Here is a 23,183-nt window from a genome sequence, read left to right as displayed (position 1 = left end):
AGTCCCTGATACACCGTGCTGGGTAGGCAGGTACATTAGAGATTTTTATACAGAGAGAGACGAGTCCCTGATACACCGTGCTGGGTAGGCAGGTGCATTAGAGATTTTTATACAGAGAGAGACGAGTCCCTGATACACCGTGCTGGGTAGGCAGGTGCATTAGAGATTTTTATACAGAGAGAGACGAGTCCCTGATACACCGTGCTGGGTAGGCAGGTGCATTAGAGATTTTTATACAGAGAGAGACGAGTCCCTGATACACCGTGCTGGGTAGGCAGGTACATTAGAGATTTTTATACAGAGAGAGACGAGTCCCTGATACACCGTGCTGGGTAGGCAGGTACATTAGAGATTTTTATACAGAGAGAGACGAGTCCCTGATACACCGTGCTGGGTAGGCAGGTACATTAGAGATTTTTATACAGAGAGAGACGAGTCCCTGATACACCGTGCTGGGTAGGCAGGTACATTAGAGATTTTTATACAGAGAGAGACGAGTCCCTGATACACCGTGCTGGGTAGGCAGGTACATTAGGGATTTTTATACAGAGAGAGACGAGTCCCTGATACACCGTGCTGGGTAGGCAGGTACATTAGAGATTTTTATACAGAGAGAGACGAGTCCCTGATACACCGTGCTGGGTAGGCAGGTACATTAGAGATTTTTATACAGAGAGAGACGAGTCCCTGATACACCGTGCTGGGTAGGCAGGTACATTAGAGATTTTTATACAGAGAGAGACGAGTCCCTGATACACCGTGCTGGGTAGGCAGGTACATTAGAGATTTTTATACAGAGAGAGACGAGTCCCTGATACACCGTGCTGGGTAGGCAGGTACATTAGAGATTTTTATACAGAGAGAGACGAGTCCCTGATACACCGTGCTGGGTAGGCAGGTACATTAGAGATTTTTATACAGAGAGAGACGAGTCCCTGATACACCGTGCTGGGTAGGCAGGTACATTAGAGATTTTTATACAGAGAGAGACGAGTCCCTGATACACCGTGCTGGGTAGGCAGGTACATTAGGGATTTTTATACAGAGAGAGACGAGTCCCTGATACACCGTGCTGGGTAGGCAGGTACATTAGAGATTTTTATACAGAGAGAGACGAGTCCCTGATACACCGTGCTGGGTAGGCAGGTACATTAGAGATTTTTATACAGAGAGAGACGAATCCCTGATACACCGTGCTGGGTAGGCAGGTACATTAGAGATTTTTATACAGAGAGCGACGAGTCCCTGATACACCGTGCTGGGTAGGCAGGTACATTAGAGATTTTTATACAGAGAGAGACGAGTCCCTGATACACCGTGCTGGGTAGGCAGGTACATTAGAGATTTTTATACAGAGAGAGACGAGTCCCTGATACACCGTGCTGGGTAGGCAGGTACATTAGAGATTTTTATACAGAGAGAGACGAGTCCCTGATACACCGTGCTGGGTAGGCAGGTACATTAGAGATTTTTATACAGAGAGAGACGAGTCCCTGATACACCGTGCTGGGTAGGCAGGTACATTAGAGATTTTTATACAGAGAGAGACGAGTCCCTGATACACCGTGCTGGGTAGGCAGGTACATTAGAGATTTTTATACAGAGAGAGACGAGTCCCTGATACACCGTGCTGGGTAGGCAGGTACATTAGGGATTTTTAAGAGACTCTTAGACAGACACGTAGATGATAAAAAGTGGAGGGCTATGGGTCAAGGAATTGATGTAAAGGCCTGCACAACATCGTGGGCTGTGCAGAACCCTTCTTTGTTTCCATGGAGATCAGCCACGTGCTTTCATTGTGTTGCTGACCAGTGTTTCTGCTTTCTGTAGCTGGACATGGTGGAAGGTGTCTGCAGGCCCCCAAGTGATGAGGTCATCAGGAAAATATCCAGGAACCTGCGTGAAGCTCTTGGAATTTCCCTGTTTGGCATTGACGTAATCATCAATAACCAGACCGGCCAGCACGCGGTCATTGACATCAATGCATTCCCAGGTAAGCTGCTTGTTCAGTCCTCAGAAGGAATTCCACCATAAGCCTGGGCACTGAGGCATCACTGCTCCTCGCAGAGGTTGGCTAAGTTTTCTAAGGCAGCGGGAAAATTTCTCTGTCCGTTGGGAGCAAGTCTCAGGCTCACAAGAGGGATGCACAAGGAAGAAAGGGATTGGAATATGGGCATTATGGTAGTCAGAATCACTGACGTATGTCGTGAAAGTTATTGTTTGTGGCAACAGTACATCACAATACATAATAATAAAGAACTATACAGTAAGAAGTGTGTGTGTGGGTATAAAAAAGGTTAAGTTAAAGAGCGCACAAAGAGAGAAAAATAGTGTGGTAGTAGTCATGGTTTCATTATCCATTCAGAAATCTGATGGCAGAAATTAAAAAGCTGTTCCTGAAATGTTGAGTGTGTGCCTTCAGACTCCTGTACCTCCTTCCTGAAAGTAGCAATGAGAACAGGGCATGATCTGCATGGTGGGCGTCCTTTATGATGACTGCTGCCTTTCTGAGGCATTGCTCCTTGAAGATGCCCTGGAGACTACAGAGACTAGTGCCCATGATGAAGGTGACTAAGTTTACAACATTCTGCAGCTTATTCTGATCCTGTGCAGTAGCCTCCCCACTCCCCATACCGGAGAGTGATGCAGCCAGTTAGAATGCTCTCCACAGTACACCTATAGAAATCTGCGAGTGTCTTTGGTGGCATAGTAAGTTTCCTCAAACTGCTACATTCTTTGTAGCTGCATCAATATGTTGGCCCCAGGATAGAACCTCAGGAATATAAACACCCAGGAACTTGAAATTGCTCACACTTTAATTGCTGATCCCTGATGAGGACAGATATGTGTTCCCTCGTCTTACCTTTCCTGAAGTCCACAATCAAGTTCTTCGGTCTTACTCATATTGAGTGCAAGGTTGTTGCTGTGATGCCACTCAACCAGCTGATCTATCTTGCACCTGTACGCCGCCTTGTCATTGTTCATTGTGGAGTTGTGCGGGCGGCATCTCAGACCTGTTAGAGACACTGTCCGCCCAACTCCATAAGACAGGAGCAAAATTAGGCCACTCAGCCCATCGAGTCTGCTGCATCACAGCTGATTTATTATCCCTCTCAACCCCATTCTCCTGCCTTCTCTCCATAACCTTTGATGTCCTCACTCATCAATGTTCCATAAATAATATAGTGGACCTAGGGAGAGAGAATTCATTTTGAGAGGATTGGAATATAAAAGCAAAGATGTGATGCTGAGGCTTTATAAGGCATTGGAGTATTGTGAACAGTTTTGGGCCTTTTATCTAAGAAAAGATATACTGGCATTGGAGAAGGTCCAGAGGAGGCTCACAGGAATGAAAGGGTTAACATATGAGGATTTGTTGATGGCTCTGACCTGTACTCGCTGGAGTTCAGAAGAATGAAGAGCAAGCTGGTTGGAACCAATTGAATATTGAAAGGTCGAGATAGAATGAATGTGGAGAGGATGTTTCCAATAGTGGGTGAGTTTAGAACAAAAGGGCAAGGCCTCAGAATAGAGCAAGATCCATATAGAACAGAGATTAGAAGGAATTTCTGTAGCCAGAGGGTGGTGAATCTGGACTTCATTGTCACAGATGGCTGTGGAAGCCAAGTTATTGGGTATTTTTAAAACAGAGGTTTACAGGTTCTTGACTAGTAAGGGCATCAAAGGATACAGGAGAAGGCAGGAGATTGGAGTTGAGAAGGATAATAAATCAGCCATGATGGAATGGTGGAGCAGATATAATGGGCCGACTTGCCTTATTCTATCTCTATGTCTTATGGTCTTAAAGGGCATACATGTATGTTTGATACTTTGGGACGAATGCAATGGATGTTTGCTGTCCTGGACTGTCTGTTTGAGCTGCATTGTCAATGTCAACATAGGAACCAGAGCAGGATGTTGATGTCTTCAGCCTGTGTGGCCTGACTTGCAGTCACTCCAGCATCCTCCATCACACTTGTGTACTGGAACTCCAGTGCAAACCATCTGCAAAAGGCCCAGGATATCTGTGATTTATAGTAGAAAAGAGGCGGAGGAGGATGATGAAGAGCAAATCGAGGAGTCATGCAACTGAGAGAGCCTGTGCATACTCATTTGCATTGTTTTATGTAAGGAGGTGAATGGCTGTGATGCAGGTGTAAAAGCTATAACTAATCCCACCACAAATCCATCTACATTGATTTGAAGGATGGGTCTTTTAGGCAAGTCCTGTATCTCATTAATGTTTGTGACCTTCAGTTGATTCTGGATGGTAACTGATGAAAACAACCCCTCATTAAGTTTCTCCTGCATGAGTAAGAAACTTCAGTGACAATGGGATATTTCAGCCTACTGCAGAGAAAGCTCCGGTAACATCATGAAGGATTCTACCCACTCTGCTCATGGAATGTTTGTCCCAGTCCCGTCAGGGAGGAGGCTACAAAGCATCCACACCAGGACCACCAGGCTCAAAAACAGTTACTTTCCACAAGCAGTGAGGCTGATCGACTTCTCCACCCACCACACCCCCAACCACCACTACCTTATCATTTCCTGTCAGAGTCACCTTATGCACAAACACTTCTGTGCCTAACTTCATGTTATGGACATTTAATCAATTGATGTATATAAGCTATCTTAAGTATTTAATATTTATTTTGTATTAATATTATGTTCTTTATCTTATTGTGTTTATTTTAAGCTGCATCAGGTCTGGAGTAATAATTTTTTTGTCCTACTTTACACTTGTGTCGAGGAAATGGCGTTAAACAACCTTGAATTCATAATAAAGATTATTTATGTACATGAACAGCTTTGAAAAATTTATGTGGAATATCATGAAACACCGATGTGTTTGGATCAGAGATGTGTTGGACCATGTCCAAAAGAGAGTGTGATTTTAATTTGTCTGATTTCAGGAATGATTCTTACTACAATCACTGAAATTAAAGACTGGATTCAGTTTGAACAGTAAAGAATGTTTCTCATGGGAACCAAATCATGAGAAATACTTTCAAAAATCGGAGCCAACTTCTAATTGTATCTCATGTGTGAACAGAGAAACCTTTCTTCAGAAAGATCCTTTATCCCCAAGTTAAAACAAAAATTAGAAATGCTTAGCTCAGGAGAGAGGAAGGATTACAGTATATCCTTCTCTCCCTGCATGATGATGTGCAGGAATATCTGGAACTCTTTTTAAGAAAAACTTGTAAAAAAAAAAGTGGGAATGTTTACTGCAGCTGTGGCAAATTTGGAAAGAAATGTTTAAGGGCTCATTTGTACTTCCAATTGATTATGCTGGGACTAACTCAGGGACTGATGGTGATGAGCAGTCAGATTTCATGTTGTAGAATGTCGTTAATGAATGCTTAGAAGTGAACATTTTTCTATTTTCTATTTGCTAAAATACCTTACTTCCAGTACTTAAATTCATTTCCGGTACGCAAGTGTAAAGGAGGACAAAATAATTGTTACTCCAGATCCGATGCAGCACAATAAGATAAAGAACACAATAATAAAAACACAATAAATATAAATTTGTAGGATAACTTACATACATTGACTGTATGTTCATAAAGTGACGTTAGGCACAGGAGCTTCTGTACATAAGGTGACTGACAGGAAATGTTAAAGTAGTGGTGGTTGGGGCTGTGGTGGGTGGGTTAATGGGTGGAGGTGTTGATCAGCCTCACTGCTTGGGGAAAGTAACTGTTTTTGAGTCTAGTGCGCCTGGTGTGGATGCTACGTAGCCTCCTCCCTGATGGGATTGGGACAAACATTCCAAGCAGGGTGCATGGGATCCTTCAGGATGTTACTGGTCCTTTTCTGGCACCTCTCCTTGTCCTTTTGTCCTTGATGGCTGGTAGGCCAGTGGCAGTGATGCGTTGGACAGTCTTCACGATCCGTTGTGGAGTCGCCTTGTTCTCCGCAGCGCAGTTTCCATACCATACAGTGATGCAGCTTGTTAGAATGTTCTGTGGAATTGTACGAGAGCCGACCAGGGACAAGGCTATTCTGGATTTAGTGTTCTCCGCAGCGCAGTTTCCATACCATACAGTGATGCAGCTTGTTAGGATGTTCTGTGGAATTGTACGAGAGCCGACCAGGGACAAGGCTATTCTGGATTTAGTGTTCTTCGCAGCGCAGTTTCCATACCATACAGTGATGCAGCTTGTTAGAATGTTCTGTGGAATAACTTGAGTAACAAAGTCCCGCTCTCCTCAGAAAGTAGAGATGTTGGTGAGCTTTCCTGATCGTGTGTACTGTGTTCTGACACAGGGTATTTAAGATGTGCACTTGCAGGGGTTTGAAACTGTTTGCAGTTTCCACTGCTGTGCCACTGATGTAGAGAGGGGTGTGAATGGTTGAGCCAGTCACCACTACTGGGGCATAGGCTGCCAATAGCAGCTCACCAGAGTCCTCTGTCCTGGCCAGTCTTGCAAGTTGCCCCGGGTGTAGTCCTTCTTTAGAATCCTCCTTCTCCCAGGGATGAGATCTCTGCAGCTTCTGTTGGCATTTCTGTAGCTCTGGGTTTCTACGTGATGGGGTTTCTAGTTCAATGCCCAAAAGCCTTCTTTTGCGGTCGGGCTTGGGATGGTCCATGGTGGAGTTAGCTAAAATAAAATAAAAGACTTGAATTATTTTCTTATTCCAGTGTTGTTAGATCGAATGGAGCAAGCAAACATTGCAGGGTAGTTATTGTCACCCCTGACTGACACTTTCTGGTGGGAGTTAGAGCCTGAAACAGTTTATTCATCGATTGCACACTGCTAAACCCATTCTTGTTTGGGCCATTTTGGGAAAACTAGGACAATATTTTCCCAGGAGAAGCTATTGTTTCTTGCTTTTGGATCTGTGCAGTATTCCCAGTACAGAGCTAGCTTGTGATCCTCATCAGGTGAACACCATGCTTTCATCTCCTGGTATAATGTAATAGACCATCAGACATAGGAACAGAATTAGGCCATTCAGCCCATTTACTCTGCTCTGCCATTCCATCATGGCTGATTTATTATCCCTCTCAAACCCATTCTTCTGCCTTCTCCCCGTTACCTTTAACGCCCTGACTAATCAAGAACCTATCAACCTCTGCATTAAATATACCCAATGACTTGGCTTCCACAGCGTTCTGTGGTAATGAATTCCACAGATTCACCATCCTCTGGATAAAGAAACTCCCCCTCATCTCTGTTCTAAACGGATGTTTCTCTATTCTAAGGCTGTGCCTTCTGGTGCTACATTCACCAACTGCACCGATCCATATTGTCAGCCCAACCCACAGGCCCCAGTCTGACTATCCCCTCACCACCGTGCAGACAGAGTTCTTCCTTGAAAATCCAAAAAAAACTGTAGATTCTGGAAACCTCCAATGAAAACAGAAAATGCTGAAAATATTCATCCTTCCCCAGCGTCTCTAACCATTGTAGTCTTCTACCCATATCCCCACCATGCCTGCAATCTTTGTTCTCACCATGTCAGGCCAAGATGGGCCCTGATTGGGGTGATGTTTGTTGGTTATCCGAACTGTTACACCTGAAAGTGACTTTAGTTTTGATTCCTAGGCACTGTTTTGAATCCAGAGATGTGGATGCCTCAGCTTAAGATGAGGCTGGCACTGCAAGGGAATGTCCAGGCCATGATGTCCATCAGGCCAATCCTAATCAGTCAATAGAAACTTTCTCAGGGAAGCGTGATCCCTTCTAAATATTGATTCAATTTCTTAAAATAAGCAGCAAAAAATGCTGGTGTCAGGGAAACAATCATGTACCTTGTGTTTGTTGCAGGATATGAAGGCGTTCCAGAGTTCTTCACTGAACTGATAAACCACATTCAAGTTGTACTGCAAGATCAAAACCCAGAGCCGTCTCCGTTCGGCCAGAACAATACTGTGCCTGAGCAGGCCGCAAGCATCTGTGGGGACCGGGCCTGTCCTGCCGCCTCAGGTTTTGTGACCATGACGACAAAGGAGGCATGGCTTATGGAAGATGACCCCAGCAACAGCAAGAGGCTGCAGCACCAGAGGCTAACTTGCAATTCAGCTTTGCCACCCAACTTTCAGAACTGCGTTGCCCCAATGGCAACTAAAGCTTCCTCGCAATAACTACTGACTAAACCCAAGCAAAAAAAAAAAAATCATTATTGGGGGTCAACACGATCCAATTTCTTAAATCAATAGACCAACTTAAGTTTGTTTGAATGACTTCACAGGTTGGTGCAGGGACTGGAGCACAGTATGGAAAGGTTTCTTGAGGAGCAGTTTGCATCAAAGTTTGGATACTCAACCCAGTTCTTCTCAAGCACTGATATTAGCAAAAATTGCTTTGTTAGGGATTTACCATACTGGAACGGGAGTCAACCTTAATTGGCTAATTCAGCTCAACAGGAATCCCTTTATTTTCATCCGATTAATTTGGGCACTGCATTTCTCTCCCCTGTGAGACTTCACCTCAGTCAGTGCACAGGAGCCCGTTTTCAAATTACTGTGTAGTTTCCTGTCAGGAGCTGCACACTGTTCCAAGAGTTCTGTGAAATCCATGGTTGGTTAAACTCCAGTGAGACCCATTCTGTCAGTTTGCAAGAATATGATTTGAGTTTTGGGACAAGACATTGCTGTAGGCTTTATCTGACAAAAGAAGTTCTCAGTAAATGAAAGCTCTCCTTTTCAGAGGGGTAAAATTGAGGTGGCTGTTGAAGTGTGGTAAAGTGAGGATTGCAGCATATTTACTTGTAAGATAAATAGCTTCTGAAAATACACAACGTAGATTCTAAGAAGAGGTATGGTGATGTAATATCGTACATGGTCTTATTATCATTAAATTTCATAGATGTTAACAATATACTTCCATGCATCTCCTGATTTGAAACAAAGCGTGAGCAAAACTCAGTGAAAATAGCTGTAGAGCCTCATCTGTTTGTGATGTTTACAATGCAGTGTTATCAATAAGCATTACTTTTACCCTAGTCTTCTCTCGAAGAAGAAGAAATAAGGAAATTTCCTTTGACCAATCTGTTGGATGTTTTTGTTTATTTCCCAGACTTGCATTAACAAGCGTAGGGGGTCCTGAGTTCTTTCCCATGATGAGAGGGCTTCAGTATTTGCTCGGCATTTCTGAGTTTCAGTTGCACTTGACATTGAACCTGTCTTTGGCTAATTTTAGATGAAGAAGCAGAAGGGAGTTGTTGGAACTCCTTCTCTGAGCATTTGATATGTTAAAGAAACAGTTAGGGGTAAGGTAAGTGGGCATGTTTTATGGATTCCATCCACTGCTCCTCAGACTACCATGAATCAAAAACTTAAGACTTTTCTGAATCAAAGTCATTGTGTACCAGTATTGCAGGCTGAATGGACAATGCATCCAAGTAAAATCTGCATCATATTTTTGGTTTAATAATCGCACTAGCTCATGTGATTTACTTGCAGAAGGAATATGTTATTCAGGTTATTTTGAAAAGCTACACCTATGCACCACCCTAATCTTAACTATGACTCTGGCCTGGGAATAATCTGTATTTGTTCCTTCTTCTCGTGGAAACCAGGTCCAAATATGATTATAGTAAATAGTGCACTGGATATTTGACCACACTTTGACATGTTAGTGCTTTTCCTCTCTTGCCTTGTTGGATGACAGTTAGTGAGAGGTGGCTGGCTCTTTGTTCTGCTGTCCTGTCAGCATTGGCAAGACTCAGTCGCACCTCTCCAGTCTTCCATCTGGCTACTGAAAGGCAATTCAGCATTTAGTAGTTTAAACATTGAACATTGGAACTTAATTTCTATTGAATTGGAGCTTCACAATCATATGTCAATGTGCAATATTACCAGGAGGTGGCACTTTTAAACCACCCTAACAATCTGTCCTTGGCACCAGCAGCTTAAAGGCATAAATGGATAATTTAACATTTGAAGGGTACGGTTTCATTTTGAACAGAGATGAGGGGGAATTTCTTTATCCAGAGGATGATGAATCTGTGGAATTCATTGCCACAGACAGCTGTGGAGGCCAAGTCATTGAGAATATTTAAAGTGGAGGTTGATAGGATCTTGATTAGTCAGGGTGTCGATGGATACAGGGAGGAGGCAGGAGAATGGGGTTGAGAGGGAAAATATATCAGACATGTTGGAATGGCGGAGCAGACTCGATGGGCCAATTCTGCTCCTGTGTCTTACAATCTTAGCTCATCTACCGCATCCCACTCATGGAATTCAGAACAAAGTAAATTTCACTCATTAATTTTGTTATAAGAAATTTAGGGAGTTGTGTAATTTGTCTGACCATTGAACAAGGCCAAAATAAAGAAGTCATGGATAACAGGACAAATTCATTGTAACACGTTGTTGGCAGATTCTTTACAAGGTCACGTTCGATAATGTAAACTCTCACAAGATAAATTACTCACTTTCCTTCAGTCCGTATTTCCCAGTTGTTGGCACCTCATGGAAGATCAGTATTAAAACTGTGATTTCCCCTTCCCTTGCCAGTTAATCTGTGTCGGTACATGGGGTGGGAAGAGCATTTGGGAGGAGGGGGTTTCAGTACTACTGCGGGTTATTCTGTGTTCATACGTGGGGAGGAGAGGTTTCATTATTATTTTGCTGAGTTCCTTTTGGATGGGAGGGGCTCAGGGTGAGGAGGAACTTGGCAGAGTAGTTGGAAGATTAAGCCTGTGGTTTGGTTAAGTAGAACTGAAACTGGACATTTATAGCCATGTGCTTTGCACAGTGTTGTTCTCTCAGCAGCTTTTTCTCTATAACAGCAGGCAGTCCATCAAACTTGTATCGGCATTCTGGGTTTGTGGAGGAATAACGTGCATACTGCAACGTGTTCAGTTGAGATGTGTTGGATTCTGATGGTTTTGGTCCAAGGTTCTTTCACAAGTCAGGAAAGAGGCACAAAATGTTTTGCTTCACCATTGTTTTATTAAGCGGTAATAGAACAGAGAATTTTAAACAGGGAGAGGTACAGGTCTACTAGGGAAAAGGAGAGAAGAGGCAAAGATGGTGGGGCCACAAATTTTCAGCTAAGAGCCAGCCAATCAGATAACACAGACACAAAATGCTGGAGGAACTCAGCAGGCCAGGCAGCATCTATGGAAAAGAGTACAATCAATGTTTCAGGCCAAGACCTTCATTAGGAGTCCCAGTGAAGGATCTCGGCCTGAGATGTCAACTGTACTTTTTCCATAAATGCTACCTGACCTGCTGAGTTCCTCCAGCATTTTGTGTCTGTTGCTTGGATTTCCAGCATCTGCAGGTTTTCTCTTGTTTCAGATTAAACCAATCAGATAGCCCCCATTTAAATAACATAGCACCAGAGAAGCTTCCAGAATTTTCAAAGAACTGTAACCACTAGAGGACAGACTGAACAACTGTATATACATACTGTGACCACTGGAGGGCAGACTGGTCAATTGCATATACATACTGTGACCACTAGGAAGCATACTAAACAGTTACATGTATATAAGTTATAAAAATACAAGCAGGTAATCAATTGTTAAACTGCAAAACAAAATAACAATTCTACAGTCTAATCCAGGGGGTTCCCAACCACTTTTTTTTTACGCCAATGAGCCTTACCATTAACCAAGGGGTTCGTGGATCACACGTTGGGAACCCTTGGTCTAATCCAACACTTATAAAGATCTACTTTTGCGTATATTTGTGACACACATCCTATTTCCCTTCATGTGTTCAGTTGTCGCAAAAGGCAATAGTCTAAGCTGGTATCTTCCACGTACTGAAGCATCCACCTGTTCTATTTTAACAAATTCCTGGCTTGTCTGAAACTCAGCAGTTCAGGATTATGCTAAATTTAATCCATTCAGCTGTTGTTGTTACATTGCCTAAAGCTTTCTGATAATATTGCACAATATTTCAAGCTGTGTGATAGTGACTGGAGTGTGTATTAAATATGATATATATTTTGTGGCATCATTGTTAATAGTCTACACACCAGAATGTGTTCATTTTTTATTTATATCTTTCTAATTTTAATAACTGCTGCTTATATAAAACCAAAAATATTTTATGTTTATTCTGCTAATTTTATGTCTTGTTTAACTGAGTATTACTTAAGAACATTCTTTGGTTGGTCCATTGAGAAAGACTTTTGTATTTAGCTCTGAGGGTTGATTCAGAAAGGTTTGGAGACTCAGATCGGACCAGTTCAGGTTTTTCAGCTTTGTCCATTGCTTGTTGGATTAAAAGAAATGGAGCTTTGTGTACAGCTCAGCCTTGACTTGTAGTATAAGGGATGTCCTTTACCCAAAAGCATTTCCTTCAGTTTGATGCAGATAGTTGACATAGAGAATGTGTAGATGATATGAGTCTAAAAGATTGCTTTATAGAGTATTTTCTTTTGTGGATGTTGCAATGTTCAGGAGAGTATCAGTGAACGGCCAATGTAAACACTTCTGTGAACAGTGATAGTGGGCAGATTTTGATTAGAGGGGTTGGCAAACGAAGATAAAGAGAAAACTAGAGTCTAAACCTGTAGCAGAGAACAAAGAAATCTGAAAATTGGAATGAGGCAAAACCAGAGAGCGCAAACTGATTTTCATGCAAAGTGCTTCCTATATAACCAAGGAGAGAGAGGGGAATGCCATAATGAGGACCTGGGAAGGAGACAGATATGCCCCCTTCAAAATGATTCATTTTTATCTTTAATTTGCAATTTTACCCAGTTATATTAAGGGTAAAATATTATTTGAATGGCACTAGTTGAGTTTTTTTTTGGTTTTTAATGCTTTCTGTGTTGTTCTTGGTAGTGAGCTGCGGCAGTCAGCAGAGCGCTCAGTACTGCAGATCGCGGAAAGTTCCAGTATCTGCACCCTCCTGTGCTGCCATGGGCTATCATGGTGTTGTTAGCTGATTGGATTAAGAGGCAGTTTATTAATGAATTGTGTTCTTGTCATCATAGGTTTAAAATAATTGTTCCTTAGAAACTGAGCTTCACATGTGTTTGCTGCTCTAAAACATCATTGCTTTTGGCATTAGCATCAAGTCAGCTTTCCCATTGGAAAATCAGGCAACAGCAATGCTGTTTTCACCTAGGAAGAGAAGTAAGAGACCTGGGCATTTCCTGATGGGAGTCACACAGAATCATTGTCATTCCATAGTTTGGCTGAACTGGGTGCAAATAAAGTCTCCAGGCCTTAAAGAACCCATCACCATGACAACCAGGAACTAGCTGAATGAATGGCTGCTATTCAGATAAGGTTGGGGGGGAGGAAGCAAGGTGCTCTTCACTTTGTATGGTTAACATGCCCCTCCCATGCAATCCACTGCCCTAATGGAGAGCCAGGCTGTAGTGGTTTGATGTCATTTTGATCTGCAGGGTGATCACTGATGCAAGGGTTGCAGAGTAATGTATCAAGGTACAAGGCTGCAGACAACGGTAGGCAATGAAATGTGATGACAGGCATATTTGATCATGGTCTATGAATCTTTCAGATGTTAAGCTCAAAATCAGAATGGACAGCCTTTAATTCAATGCCCACATGGATTTCTGTGTGTTCCTGTGCTTGTTTCCTTTGTGACTGTCATGAATTGTTATTCTCCCAACATGGGAGCAAGTCTCAGTGACTCTGATTTCATACTATGCACAGATATCTGACCCTGCATTCCGATGAGCAAACTCCAGCTTTGTGAGAGGTCCAAATTCACCCAGATGTGATTGTGACCTTCGCTAGATAAAATTGTAATTGTACAATAAGCAAGCAGAGTCAGTAATCTGTTGAATTTTAAGGGTGGCATTAAAGTTTCATTCTCAATGACCATTGGCACTGTTGCCATATGAGTCATCCTATCATATTGCATTCAGAATGCTAAACTGTAACCCTTAAAATGTGCTGTTTTGGAATATTTAGAGGCAGATTTTGAGGAAAACATTTCGAGATGGAGCCAGAGCATGCCAACTTGTTGCATTACCAAAACCAAATTTCAAATGGCACCTTGAGTGAAATTTCTAAATCCTTGGTCAGTGAGGAAAAGCACTGAGCGGGTAAGTGAGCTAGAGAGATCAGCTCATCAGACCCTGTTCAGCGACCTCTGTCTGAGCCTAGAAGGCAGAGGAATATTGACTCCAGTACAAATATCAGCAAGCCCTCTCCATGGACAATGTGCTATCCCCGAATAGTGGCTCTTTCAGTGTGAATGTTTGTCAAAGTCTAGAGTTGTGCTTCAGTTTCAGCTCAGAGGGCTTGAACAACTTCTCTCCATGTCTTTGCCTTTTCCTCCAGATTCTTCAGTCAGAAACGGGTTTAGTATCACTGGCATATGTTGTGAAATTTGTTTTTTTGTTGTTGTAGTAGTAGTAGTATATTGCAATACATAATAATAAAAACTATAAATTACAATAATAACTACATATAGAAAAATTAAATTAAATTAAATAAGTAGTGCAAAAATAGAGGGAAAGTAGTGAGATAGTACTCATGAGTTCATTGTCCATTCAGAAACCTGATAGTGGAGGGGAGGAAGCTGTTGTTGTTTACTGAAGTGCCATGGCTTTGCCTGGATCTCAGCTGTAGACGTCCTGAATGGTCTATCTGATGATTCCATTCAGAGCTTTACACAAACAGTTGCCTTTAATGGTGCCACCTTTTTGTTCAGTATGGAGGCTTGTCACCAATTCCCATTTGTTCTACTATTTTTGGACATTAGAATTAAAGAGTTTCATAGATAATCAACACTAAAGCTTACAGATTGTACTTTCCTTCCACTGTTACCCAATTGTTATAGGGAGTAAGCAACAGAATTTCCACTTCGACTTGTATTTTACCCCGGTGGGTGTAAAAATTGTTCCACTGAAACTGTACATGCTGACAAATTGTTTGGGATTGAAAGAAGATCCCGCCAACCTGGGTTCATCTGGTGTGAAGAGGTCACAATTAATGTGGGACTGTAAAACAAAGGGGAGTTACACTGACTGAGTTGCGGTTCACATCGTCTATTTTGGTACACTGGACCTTTGGTTTGGTAATGTAAAAGTTACTTTCAGCAGACGCTCATCACTGCATAATGACACCACGTAGTTTCAGTTCATACTACTACGTTACTGATGAGCAATGGCTTACAAAGAGTGCTTGCAAAATCCAGAGACTATTGTGAACCATCCTGTTATAATCATGGCCAGTACATTATACCTATGTTATTGCATATTTTCTGTTTCATGCATAATTTTTGAAATGATCCCTGATGTTTTATTCAGCCTGTATAATCTGCTGCTGTTGCCTGTCTGGTGTAACCTATAGAACTGTATATGTAACTGACCATGGCTGCATGTTAACAGGATACACTACCTCTTATTTACTTCAAGCAATTCAAGATTGTTTAATGTCATTTCCAGTACACAGGTGTAAAGGAGAATGAAGTAATTACACATAGCCAGTGACTTGTGTGTTAGTGAATAGTGGCTTTCTGTTTGTATTAGCTGAGGTGTTGAAGCTGGCTGAAGTGAAGTCTTGTGTTGAAGTGAAGTCTGTATTGTGGTAAAGCCTGTACTGACTGCAGATCTGGCTCTACTGTACAGTGAAATCAGTTAGGTTTGACCAATTCCCTCACATGTGCCTTGAAACTAACTGTGCTCCTTCTCACTGTGTGCATGATCGTACTGTCATCAAAATAGTAAAAAAATAAATCATAACATTTTCAGTGGCCTCTCCCTCAATTCTTTCAATCCTTAGTTCATCTAGGACTCGGGTTGTTTGGAGTGGCTGACTGGTGGTCACTGCCAGTGAGGTTTAACTCGCAGCTTTTCACCTCTCGATGTCTCAAAGCTCAACTTGTTAAAAAAACTGAATAATTTGGTGTGCATTCTGATATTCTGGGGACTCCAAGAAGAGGCACTCTACTGAACCTTCTGAAATCAAGACTCATGAAAAGGAAGGTGATTTTGTACAAAATTATGAGGGGTATAGATAAAGTAAATCATTGAGGTTGTGTGAGACTAGAACTAAAGGTCATAGGTGAAGGGTGAAGTGTTTTAGGGGATCATGAAGGAAACTTCTTCACTGAGAGGGTGGTGAGAGGTGCCAGTGCAAGGAGTGAATGCGAGGTCGATGTTTAAGGGAAGTGTGGATGGGAACATTGAGGAGATTACAAGTAGGATAGATAAAGGGGATGCAGTGGATGTTGTATATTTGGACTTTCAGAAGGCCTCTGACAAGGTGCCACACATGAGGCTGCTTACCAAGTTAAGAGCCCATGGTATTACAGGATTGTTACTAAGTTACAGGTTAGAGCATTGGGTGATTGGTGAGAGGTAGTGAGTGGGAATAAAGGGATGCATTTATGGTTGGCTGCCAGTGACTTGTGGTGTTCCACAGGGGTCGGAGTTGGGACCGTGTCTTTTTATGCTGTATATCAATGATTTAGATGATGGAATAGATGGCTTTGTTGCCAAGTTTGCAGATGATACGGAGATTGGTGGAGGGGCAGGTAGTGTTGAGGAAACAGGTAGGATACAGAAGGACTTAGACAAAGTAGGAGAATGGGCAAGAGAGTGACAAATAAAATACAATGTTGGAAAATGCAAGGTCATGAACTTAGGTACTAGAAATAAATGTGTGGACTATGTTTTAAACAGAGAAAATCCAAAAATGCAAAGGGACTTGGGAGTCCTTGTGCAGAACTCACTAAAGGTTTCAATAGGTACATTTAATGTCAGAGAAATGTATACAATATACATCCTAAATCTCTCCCTCTACAGACAGAGTCGGTGGTGAGGAAGGCAAATGCAATGTTGGCATTCGTTTCAAGAGGTCTAGAATCCAAGAGCAGGGATGTGATGCTGAGGCTTTATAAGGCACTGGTGAGGCCTCACCTTGAGTATTGTGGACAATTCTGGGCTCCTCAGCTGAGAAGAGATGTGGTGGCATTGGAGAGGGTCCAGAGGAGGTTCACAAGGATGATTCCAGGAATGGAAGGGTTATCATTTGAGGAACATTTGATGGCTCTGGGTCTGTACTCACTGGAATTCCAAAGGATGAAGGAGGATCTCAATGAAACCTTTTGAATGTTGAAAGGCCTAGACAGAGTAGATATGGAAAGGATGCTTCCCATGGTAGGGAGTCTAGGGCAAGAGGGTACAGCCTCAGGATAGAGGAGAGTAAATTTAAAACAGATGCAGAGAAATTTCTTTAGCCAGAGGGTGGGTGAATTTGTGGAATTTATTACCACAGGCAGCTGTGGAGGCCAGGTTGTCGGGTGTATTTAAGGCAGAGCTTGATTAGACACGGCATCGAAGGTTACGGGGAGTGGGGCTGAGGAGGGGAAAAAAGGATCAGCCATGATTGAATGGTGGAGTAGACTCGATGGGCCAAAGAGCTTATTTCTGCTCCTATGTTGTATGGTTATGTGGAGTGGAGGTTATGGATTGGGTGCAGGTTGATGGGACCAGGTTAAGTTAATAGATCGGCATGGACCAGATGGGCTGAAGGGCCGGTTACTGTGCTGGATTGTTCTGTGACTCTAAAGATTGGTGTTTGTATAAGGTTAACATCTTTTCTCTTTATCTCAGCTCTGATCTGCACCTTCAGTTGTAATGCAAGGTTTCAACCTGAAACGTCAATGATTACTTTCCTCTCACAGTCACCGCTTGGCTTGCTGCTGAGCATTTCCAGCAGATGGTTTGTGGAGTCATGTGGCATAATTTGTTGTCCTTAATAATCCATTAAAAACCCTGTTTAAATTCTGAAACACTGAAATGGTCATTCATTGATGGTCTCAGCAAAACAAGGCCTTTTGGGCACCATGGTAACATCATGATTAGTGCAATGCTATTACAGCTCTGGGCATCAGAGTTCAGGGTTCAATTCTGACGTCATCCCTAAGGAGCCTGTAGGGGCACCCTGTGGAATGTGTGGTTTTCCTCCCACAGCTCAAAGACATACCAGTTAGTAGGTTAATTGGCCATTGTAAACTGTCCCTTGATTAGGCGAGGTAAACTCGGGGATTGCTGGGTAGCACGGCCAGAAGGGCCTGTTCCACACGGTATCACTAAATAAATACAATGGATTCAACCCACTCAGTCTGCACAACTCTCCAGTTCCATCACCAGCATCTTACACAGAAAACCTACAGCACAATACAGGCCCTTCGGCCCACAATGCTGTGCCAAACATGTACTTACTTTAGAAATTACATAGGGTTACCCAGAGCCCTCTATTTTTCTAAGCTCCATGTACTTATCCAAGAGTCTCTTAAAATACCCTATTGTATCCAAAAGACCCTATTGTATCTTCTCTGTAGCATTTGTACTTAAACCATAAGATATAGGAGCAGAATTAGGCCATTTGGCCCATTGAGTCTATCATGGCTGATTTATCTTTCTCGTAGTCTTAGACACCCTGATTAATCAAGAACCTATCAACCTCTGCTTTAAATATACTCAATAACTTGGCCTCCACAGCTGACCGTAGCAATGAATTCCACAGATTCAACACCCTCTAGCTGAAGGAATTCCTTCTCATTTCTGTTCGAAATGGATGTCCCTCTATTCTGAGACTGTGAAACAATGTTAAAAGGCTGGATAGAGTGGATCGGATTCTTCGAAATACCAAGCACAGGGCTGCTGGTCTCTCGCTTGGTGATTGGTTTATTATTGACGCAAGCACCAGGACGCAGTGTTTGCAGGCCATCTAGACAGATCATCCGTTCCCTGGTACATCCTTACTGCTAGAGCTTTCAAAACACTCAATATTCACATGAGAAATTTTCTGAGAATTCCTACTTTATTGCACGTGTTACAAAGTCACTGGCAATCAGAGCGCTTGGTGAAAGATATCTTGCTAGGAGAGACATGATGTGCAAAGTCTGGGAAGAACAAGGGGATTAGACAGAGCAGCATCCTATCACCCTATCAGTGACCCCTCACTCAGAGTTTCCACCCTTCCCATCTCTACAACATAAAACATATCTCCATAAGGCATAGAAGCAGAATTAGGCCATTTGGCCCATCGAGTCTGCTCCACCATTCCATCATGGCTGAACCTTTTTGCCCCTCCCCGGCCTTCTCCCCGTAACCTTTGATGCCGTGTCCAATCAATAACCAATCAGTCTCTGCCTTAAATACACCCAATGATCTAGCCTCCACAGCTGCATGTGGTAATAAATTTCACAAATTCACCACCCTCCAGCTAAAGAAATTTCTCTGCACCTCTGTTTTAAATGGACTTACCCTTCTGTTCTGAGGCTGTGAGCTCTTGTCCCAGACTTCCCCACATCGGGAAACATCCTTTCCACATTTTCTCTGTCTAGTCCTTTCAACATTTGGAAGATTTCAATGAGATGCTACCATCCTTCTAAATTCCAGTAAGTACAAGCCCAGAGCCGTCAAACGTTCCTCACATGATGATCCTTTCATTCCTGGAATCATCCTTGTGAACCTCCTCTGGACCCTCTCCAATGCCAGCACATCTTTTCCGAGATGAGGAGCCCAAAACTGTTCACAACACTCAAGGTGAGGCCTCACCAGTGCCTTATAAAGCCTCAGCATCACATCCCTGCTCTTGTATTCAAAACCTCTTGAAATGAATGCCAACATTGCATTTGCCTTCCTCACCACTGACTCAGCCTGCAAGTTGTCCTTCAGGGTGTTCTTCACAAGGACTCTCAAGTCCCTTTGCAGCTCAGATTTTTGGATTTTCTCGCTGTTTATAAAATAGTCTGCAAATAAAATATTTATACTGCCAAAGTGCATAACCATGTATTTTCCAACATTGAATTTTATTTGCCACTTTCTTGTCCTGTTTCCCTAATCTGTCTAAGTCCTTCTGCAACCTACCTATTTCCTCAACACTACCTGCCCCTCCACCAGTCTTCATATCATCTGCAAACTTGGCAACAAAGCCATCTATCTATTCCATCATCAAGATCATTAATATACAGCATAAAAAGAAGTCCCTGTGGAACAATGTGGTAATTAAAGACACACAGCTCTGTGTTATGATCAGAGTGAATAATCTCAGAGGAGACTGCATTCTGTTTGGGACCTACGGAAGTTGTGGAAGTCCAATTTTGGGACTTGAATAGTTGCATCAGTAGTCAGGTGAAAAACGGTTTACTGCCATTCGTAAATACTGTGTGTAGGATCGACACATCTGTTTTCCGTCTGCATTGTATTCTGTCTTTTTGATCCATCTGTTCCCTTAAATTTGAGATTTCCTCCTGAATAAGCCTGATATTTCTTGAATCTCTTGAAGACTTTTCACCATTGGATTTAGAATCCTCTCCTCTTCCCAGAGATTCTCGAGTAAGCTCTGTTCTTTCTCAGTGCAGTTCAGCAAACTGGGATGTGATGTGAGACTGAACACTGTGTGATTATTCCTGAATCCTGGAAATCATTTCTTCCTATTTCCTCGGAAAGATCATCACCTCAACTATAGTCAGCTCCCAAGGTCTTTGTTACATCCAGTATTCTGATGCAAAACAACCTGGAGTTATTCCAGGGTGGGGGGGGGGGGGTGGAATATGCTGCCTGCTGATGTAGTGCTTGAAGGTTCCATTTTGGCTTTCAAGAGGAAGTTAGACAAATAGAACAGAGATGTGGAGGAACTTCAGCCAGATGGTGGTGAATCTATGGAGTTCATTGCTACAGACAGCTGTCGAAGCCAAGTCATTGAGTATATTTAAAGCAGAGGCTGATAGGTTCTTGATTAATCAAGGAGTTAATGGTTACATAGAGAAAACAGGAGAATGGGGTTGAGAGGGATAATAAATTAGCCATGATGGAATGGTGGAGCAGATTTGATGGCCCAAATGGCCTATTTCTGCTCCTGTGTTTTATGATCTTAAACCACTGATCCCTTCTAGGGATGGGTGCTATGCTACTCATAAAGTGATTTTCAGCCCTTAAAGAGAATTTTAAAGATCAACTTTGTTGGTCACATGCACCTCAAAACATACAGTGCAGTTTTATCAAATCAAATCAGTAAGGAATGTGCTGGGCTGCCTTCAAATGTTCTCACACCCCCAGTGTCCACAACTCACTAATGCTACATGTCTACGTTTAGAATGTGGGAGGAAACCAATTCAGTCATGGGGCGATGTACAAACTCCTTACAGGATGTGCAGGAAATGAACTCGGATCGATTTTACATCTGCTAAACCACCATGGCACCCAGCAACATAAGTGACACTCAGCACCTTAAAGTTCTCCAAATTGCCAACTCATTTTCCAAGAGAACGTGCTAAACATTTGGGCCAGTCATCATCTCAGGAACCCGGGCAAACACAGGAAGGGGGTGTCCGGGCAAACATGCAAAGGGGGTGTCCAGGCTAACATGCAAGGGGGGTGTCCGGGCAAACATGCGAAGGGGGTGTCCGGGCTAACACATGAAGGGGGTGTCGGGGCAAACACGCGAAGGGGGTGTTGGGGCAAACACGCGAAGGGGGTGTCGGGGCAAGCACGCAAAGTGGGTGTCTGGGCAAATGCCTGATGGGGGTATCAAAAAGTGAGCCTTCAGTCCCTGAAATACTGAGTTGTGGTTAATATTAGTCAGCCTGAAAGGTTAGCTCTGTTCCGTCCTTCACAGATTTCATCCCTCCCCACTACTCTCCTTCCAGGCACTTACCACTGCAAGCGGCCAAAGTTGTAATCTGCCTATACACCTCCTCCCTCACGTCCATTTAGGGATCCAAACAGTCCTTCCAGCTGAGGCAACACTTCACCTGAGAATCTGCTGGGGTTGTTTATTGTGTCCAGTGCTCCTGACGCAGCCCCCCCCCCCCCCCCTCACAGTGGTGAGACCTGTGGTAAATTGGGAACCGCTTTGTCGAGCCCCTCCACTCCATCTGCCACAAGCGGGAATTCTTGGTGGCCTAACATTTTAATTCCCATTCCCATACCAATTCCAACATGTCGGCCCATGGCCTCCTCTTGTGCCAAGATGAGGCCACCCTCAGGATGGAGAAGAAACACCTTATATTCAATCTGGGTAGCCTCCAACCCAATGGCATGAATATCTGTTTATTTTTCCAGTAAACAAATTTCTCCCCCCGACCCAGCCTCTATTCCCCACGCTGAACTTTTACCTCTTCTCATCTGCCTGTCACTTCCCCTGGTTCTCCTCCTCCTCCCCTTTCCCCTATGGTCCACTGTCCTCTCCTATCAGATTCCTCCTTCTCCAGCCCTTGACCTTTCCCACCCACCCGGCTTCACCTATTTCCTTCTAACTAGCCTCTTTCCCCTCCACCACCTTTTTATTCTGGCATCGGCCCCCTTCCTTCTCAGTCTTGAAGGATCTCGGCCCAAAACGATTTCCGTAGATGCTGCTGGACCTGCTGAGTTCCTGCAGCATTTTGTCTGCATTTGCTCTGGATTACAGCATCTCAGACGCTCTCGTGTTTCTGTCCCATTAGCTCTGTCTGTCCTTCGCTGATGCATCCTGCATCTGGAAATACTGCCTTGTCTTTAAGTGTCAGATTTCCTGCATCTGCAGTTGTTAACTGCTTGCAGTCACTGCCTCTGGAGCATTTAACGTAGAACTGCAGAGCTCAGCAGTAAATAATGCCGTATCTGAAAATCTGTTCAAAGAGTTCTTGCCGATGATATGACCTCACTTTTAATTTTAGTTCAAGGGACGATTAATTGGTCAAAATTTTAACCTCTTCACCCTTCTGTTTTATTTTTGATTCCACATTCTGCCTTCCCTCTTACCTCTTCTCCTCACCTGCCCTTCATCTCCCTCTGGTTCCTCTCCTGCCTTTTCTCCATGGCCCACTCTCCTCTTCTCCAGTCCTTTACCACCTATCACCTCCCAGCTTCTTACTTAATTCCCCAACCCACCCACCATCCCCTTGCCTCCTTCCCCTCCCCCTTCTTATTCTGCCATCTTCTCCCTTGCTTTCCAGCCCTGATGAAGAATTTCAGCTCAAAATAGCCATCAGTGCTGCCTGATCTGCTGAGTTCCTCCAACATTTTGTGTGTGTTGCTCTGGATCTCCAGCATCTGCGGAATCTCTTGTTATAATTATTCTATCCTTCCTTATAACCATCTGTCTTTTGTTGATGGTTTTTTTTTTGTAGCTGTATTGTAGAAACTCATTAAAAAATTAATTAAAAAAATAACTGTCTGTAACAGCCTAGTAAACCACCTACCCTTAAGGCCTTCCTATTTTTCCTCAATTAGCATTCAAATGTTAAACTACTCTTTATCCCCCACCAAAATGAAAAGATGATTCAGAGA

The 23,183-nt window shown here is 43.1% G+C and overlaps 1 protein-coding gene across 3 annotated transcripts in view; it reads left to right on the top strand.

Annotated features, from left to right (window-relative positions):
* Positions 1 to 8,995, top strand: part of itpk1a (inositol-tetrakisphosphate 1-kinase a) — a 288,870-nt gene extending 279,875 nt beyond the window's left edge. For all 3 annotated transcript variants that reach the window (XM_073039147.1, XM_073039146.1, XM_073039145.1), the window contains exons 10-11: positions 1,831 to 1,993; positions 7,782 to 8,995. In XM_073039147.1, the coding sequence (XP_072895248.1) occupies positions 1,831 to 1,993; positions 7,782 to 8,098 (480 nt within the window). In that variant the 3' untranslated portion in view covers positions 8,099 to 8,995. The remainder of the gene's footprint in view (positions 1 to 1,830; positions 1,994 to 7,781) is intronic.
* Positions 8,996 to 23,183: the final 14,188 nt, after the last annotated feature.

Source organism: Hemitrygon akajei, chromosome 3 (genome assembly GCF_048418815.1).
Source record: "Hemitrygon akajei chromosome 3, sHemAka1.3, whole genome shotgun sequence".
Lineage (NCBI taxonomy): Eukaryota > Metazoa > Chordata > Chondrichthyes > Myliobatiformes > Dasyatidae > Hemitrygon > Hemitrygon akajei.
Note: the sequence above shows the minus strand (reverse complement) of the source record. Positions and strands in the feature narration are given on the sequence as shown.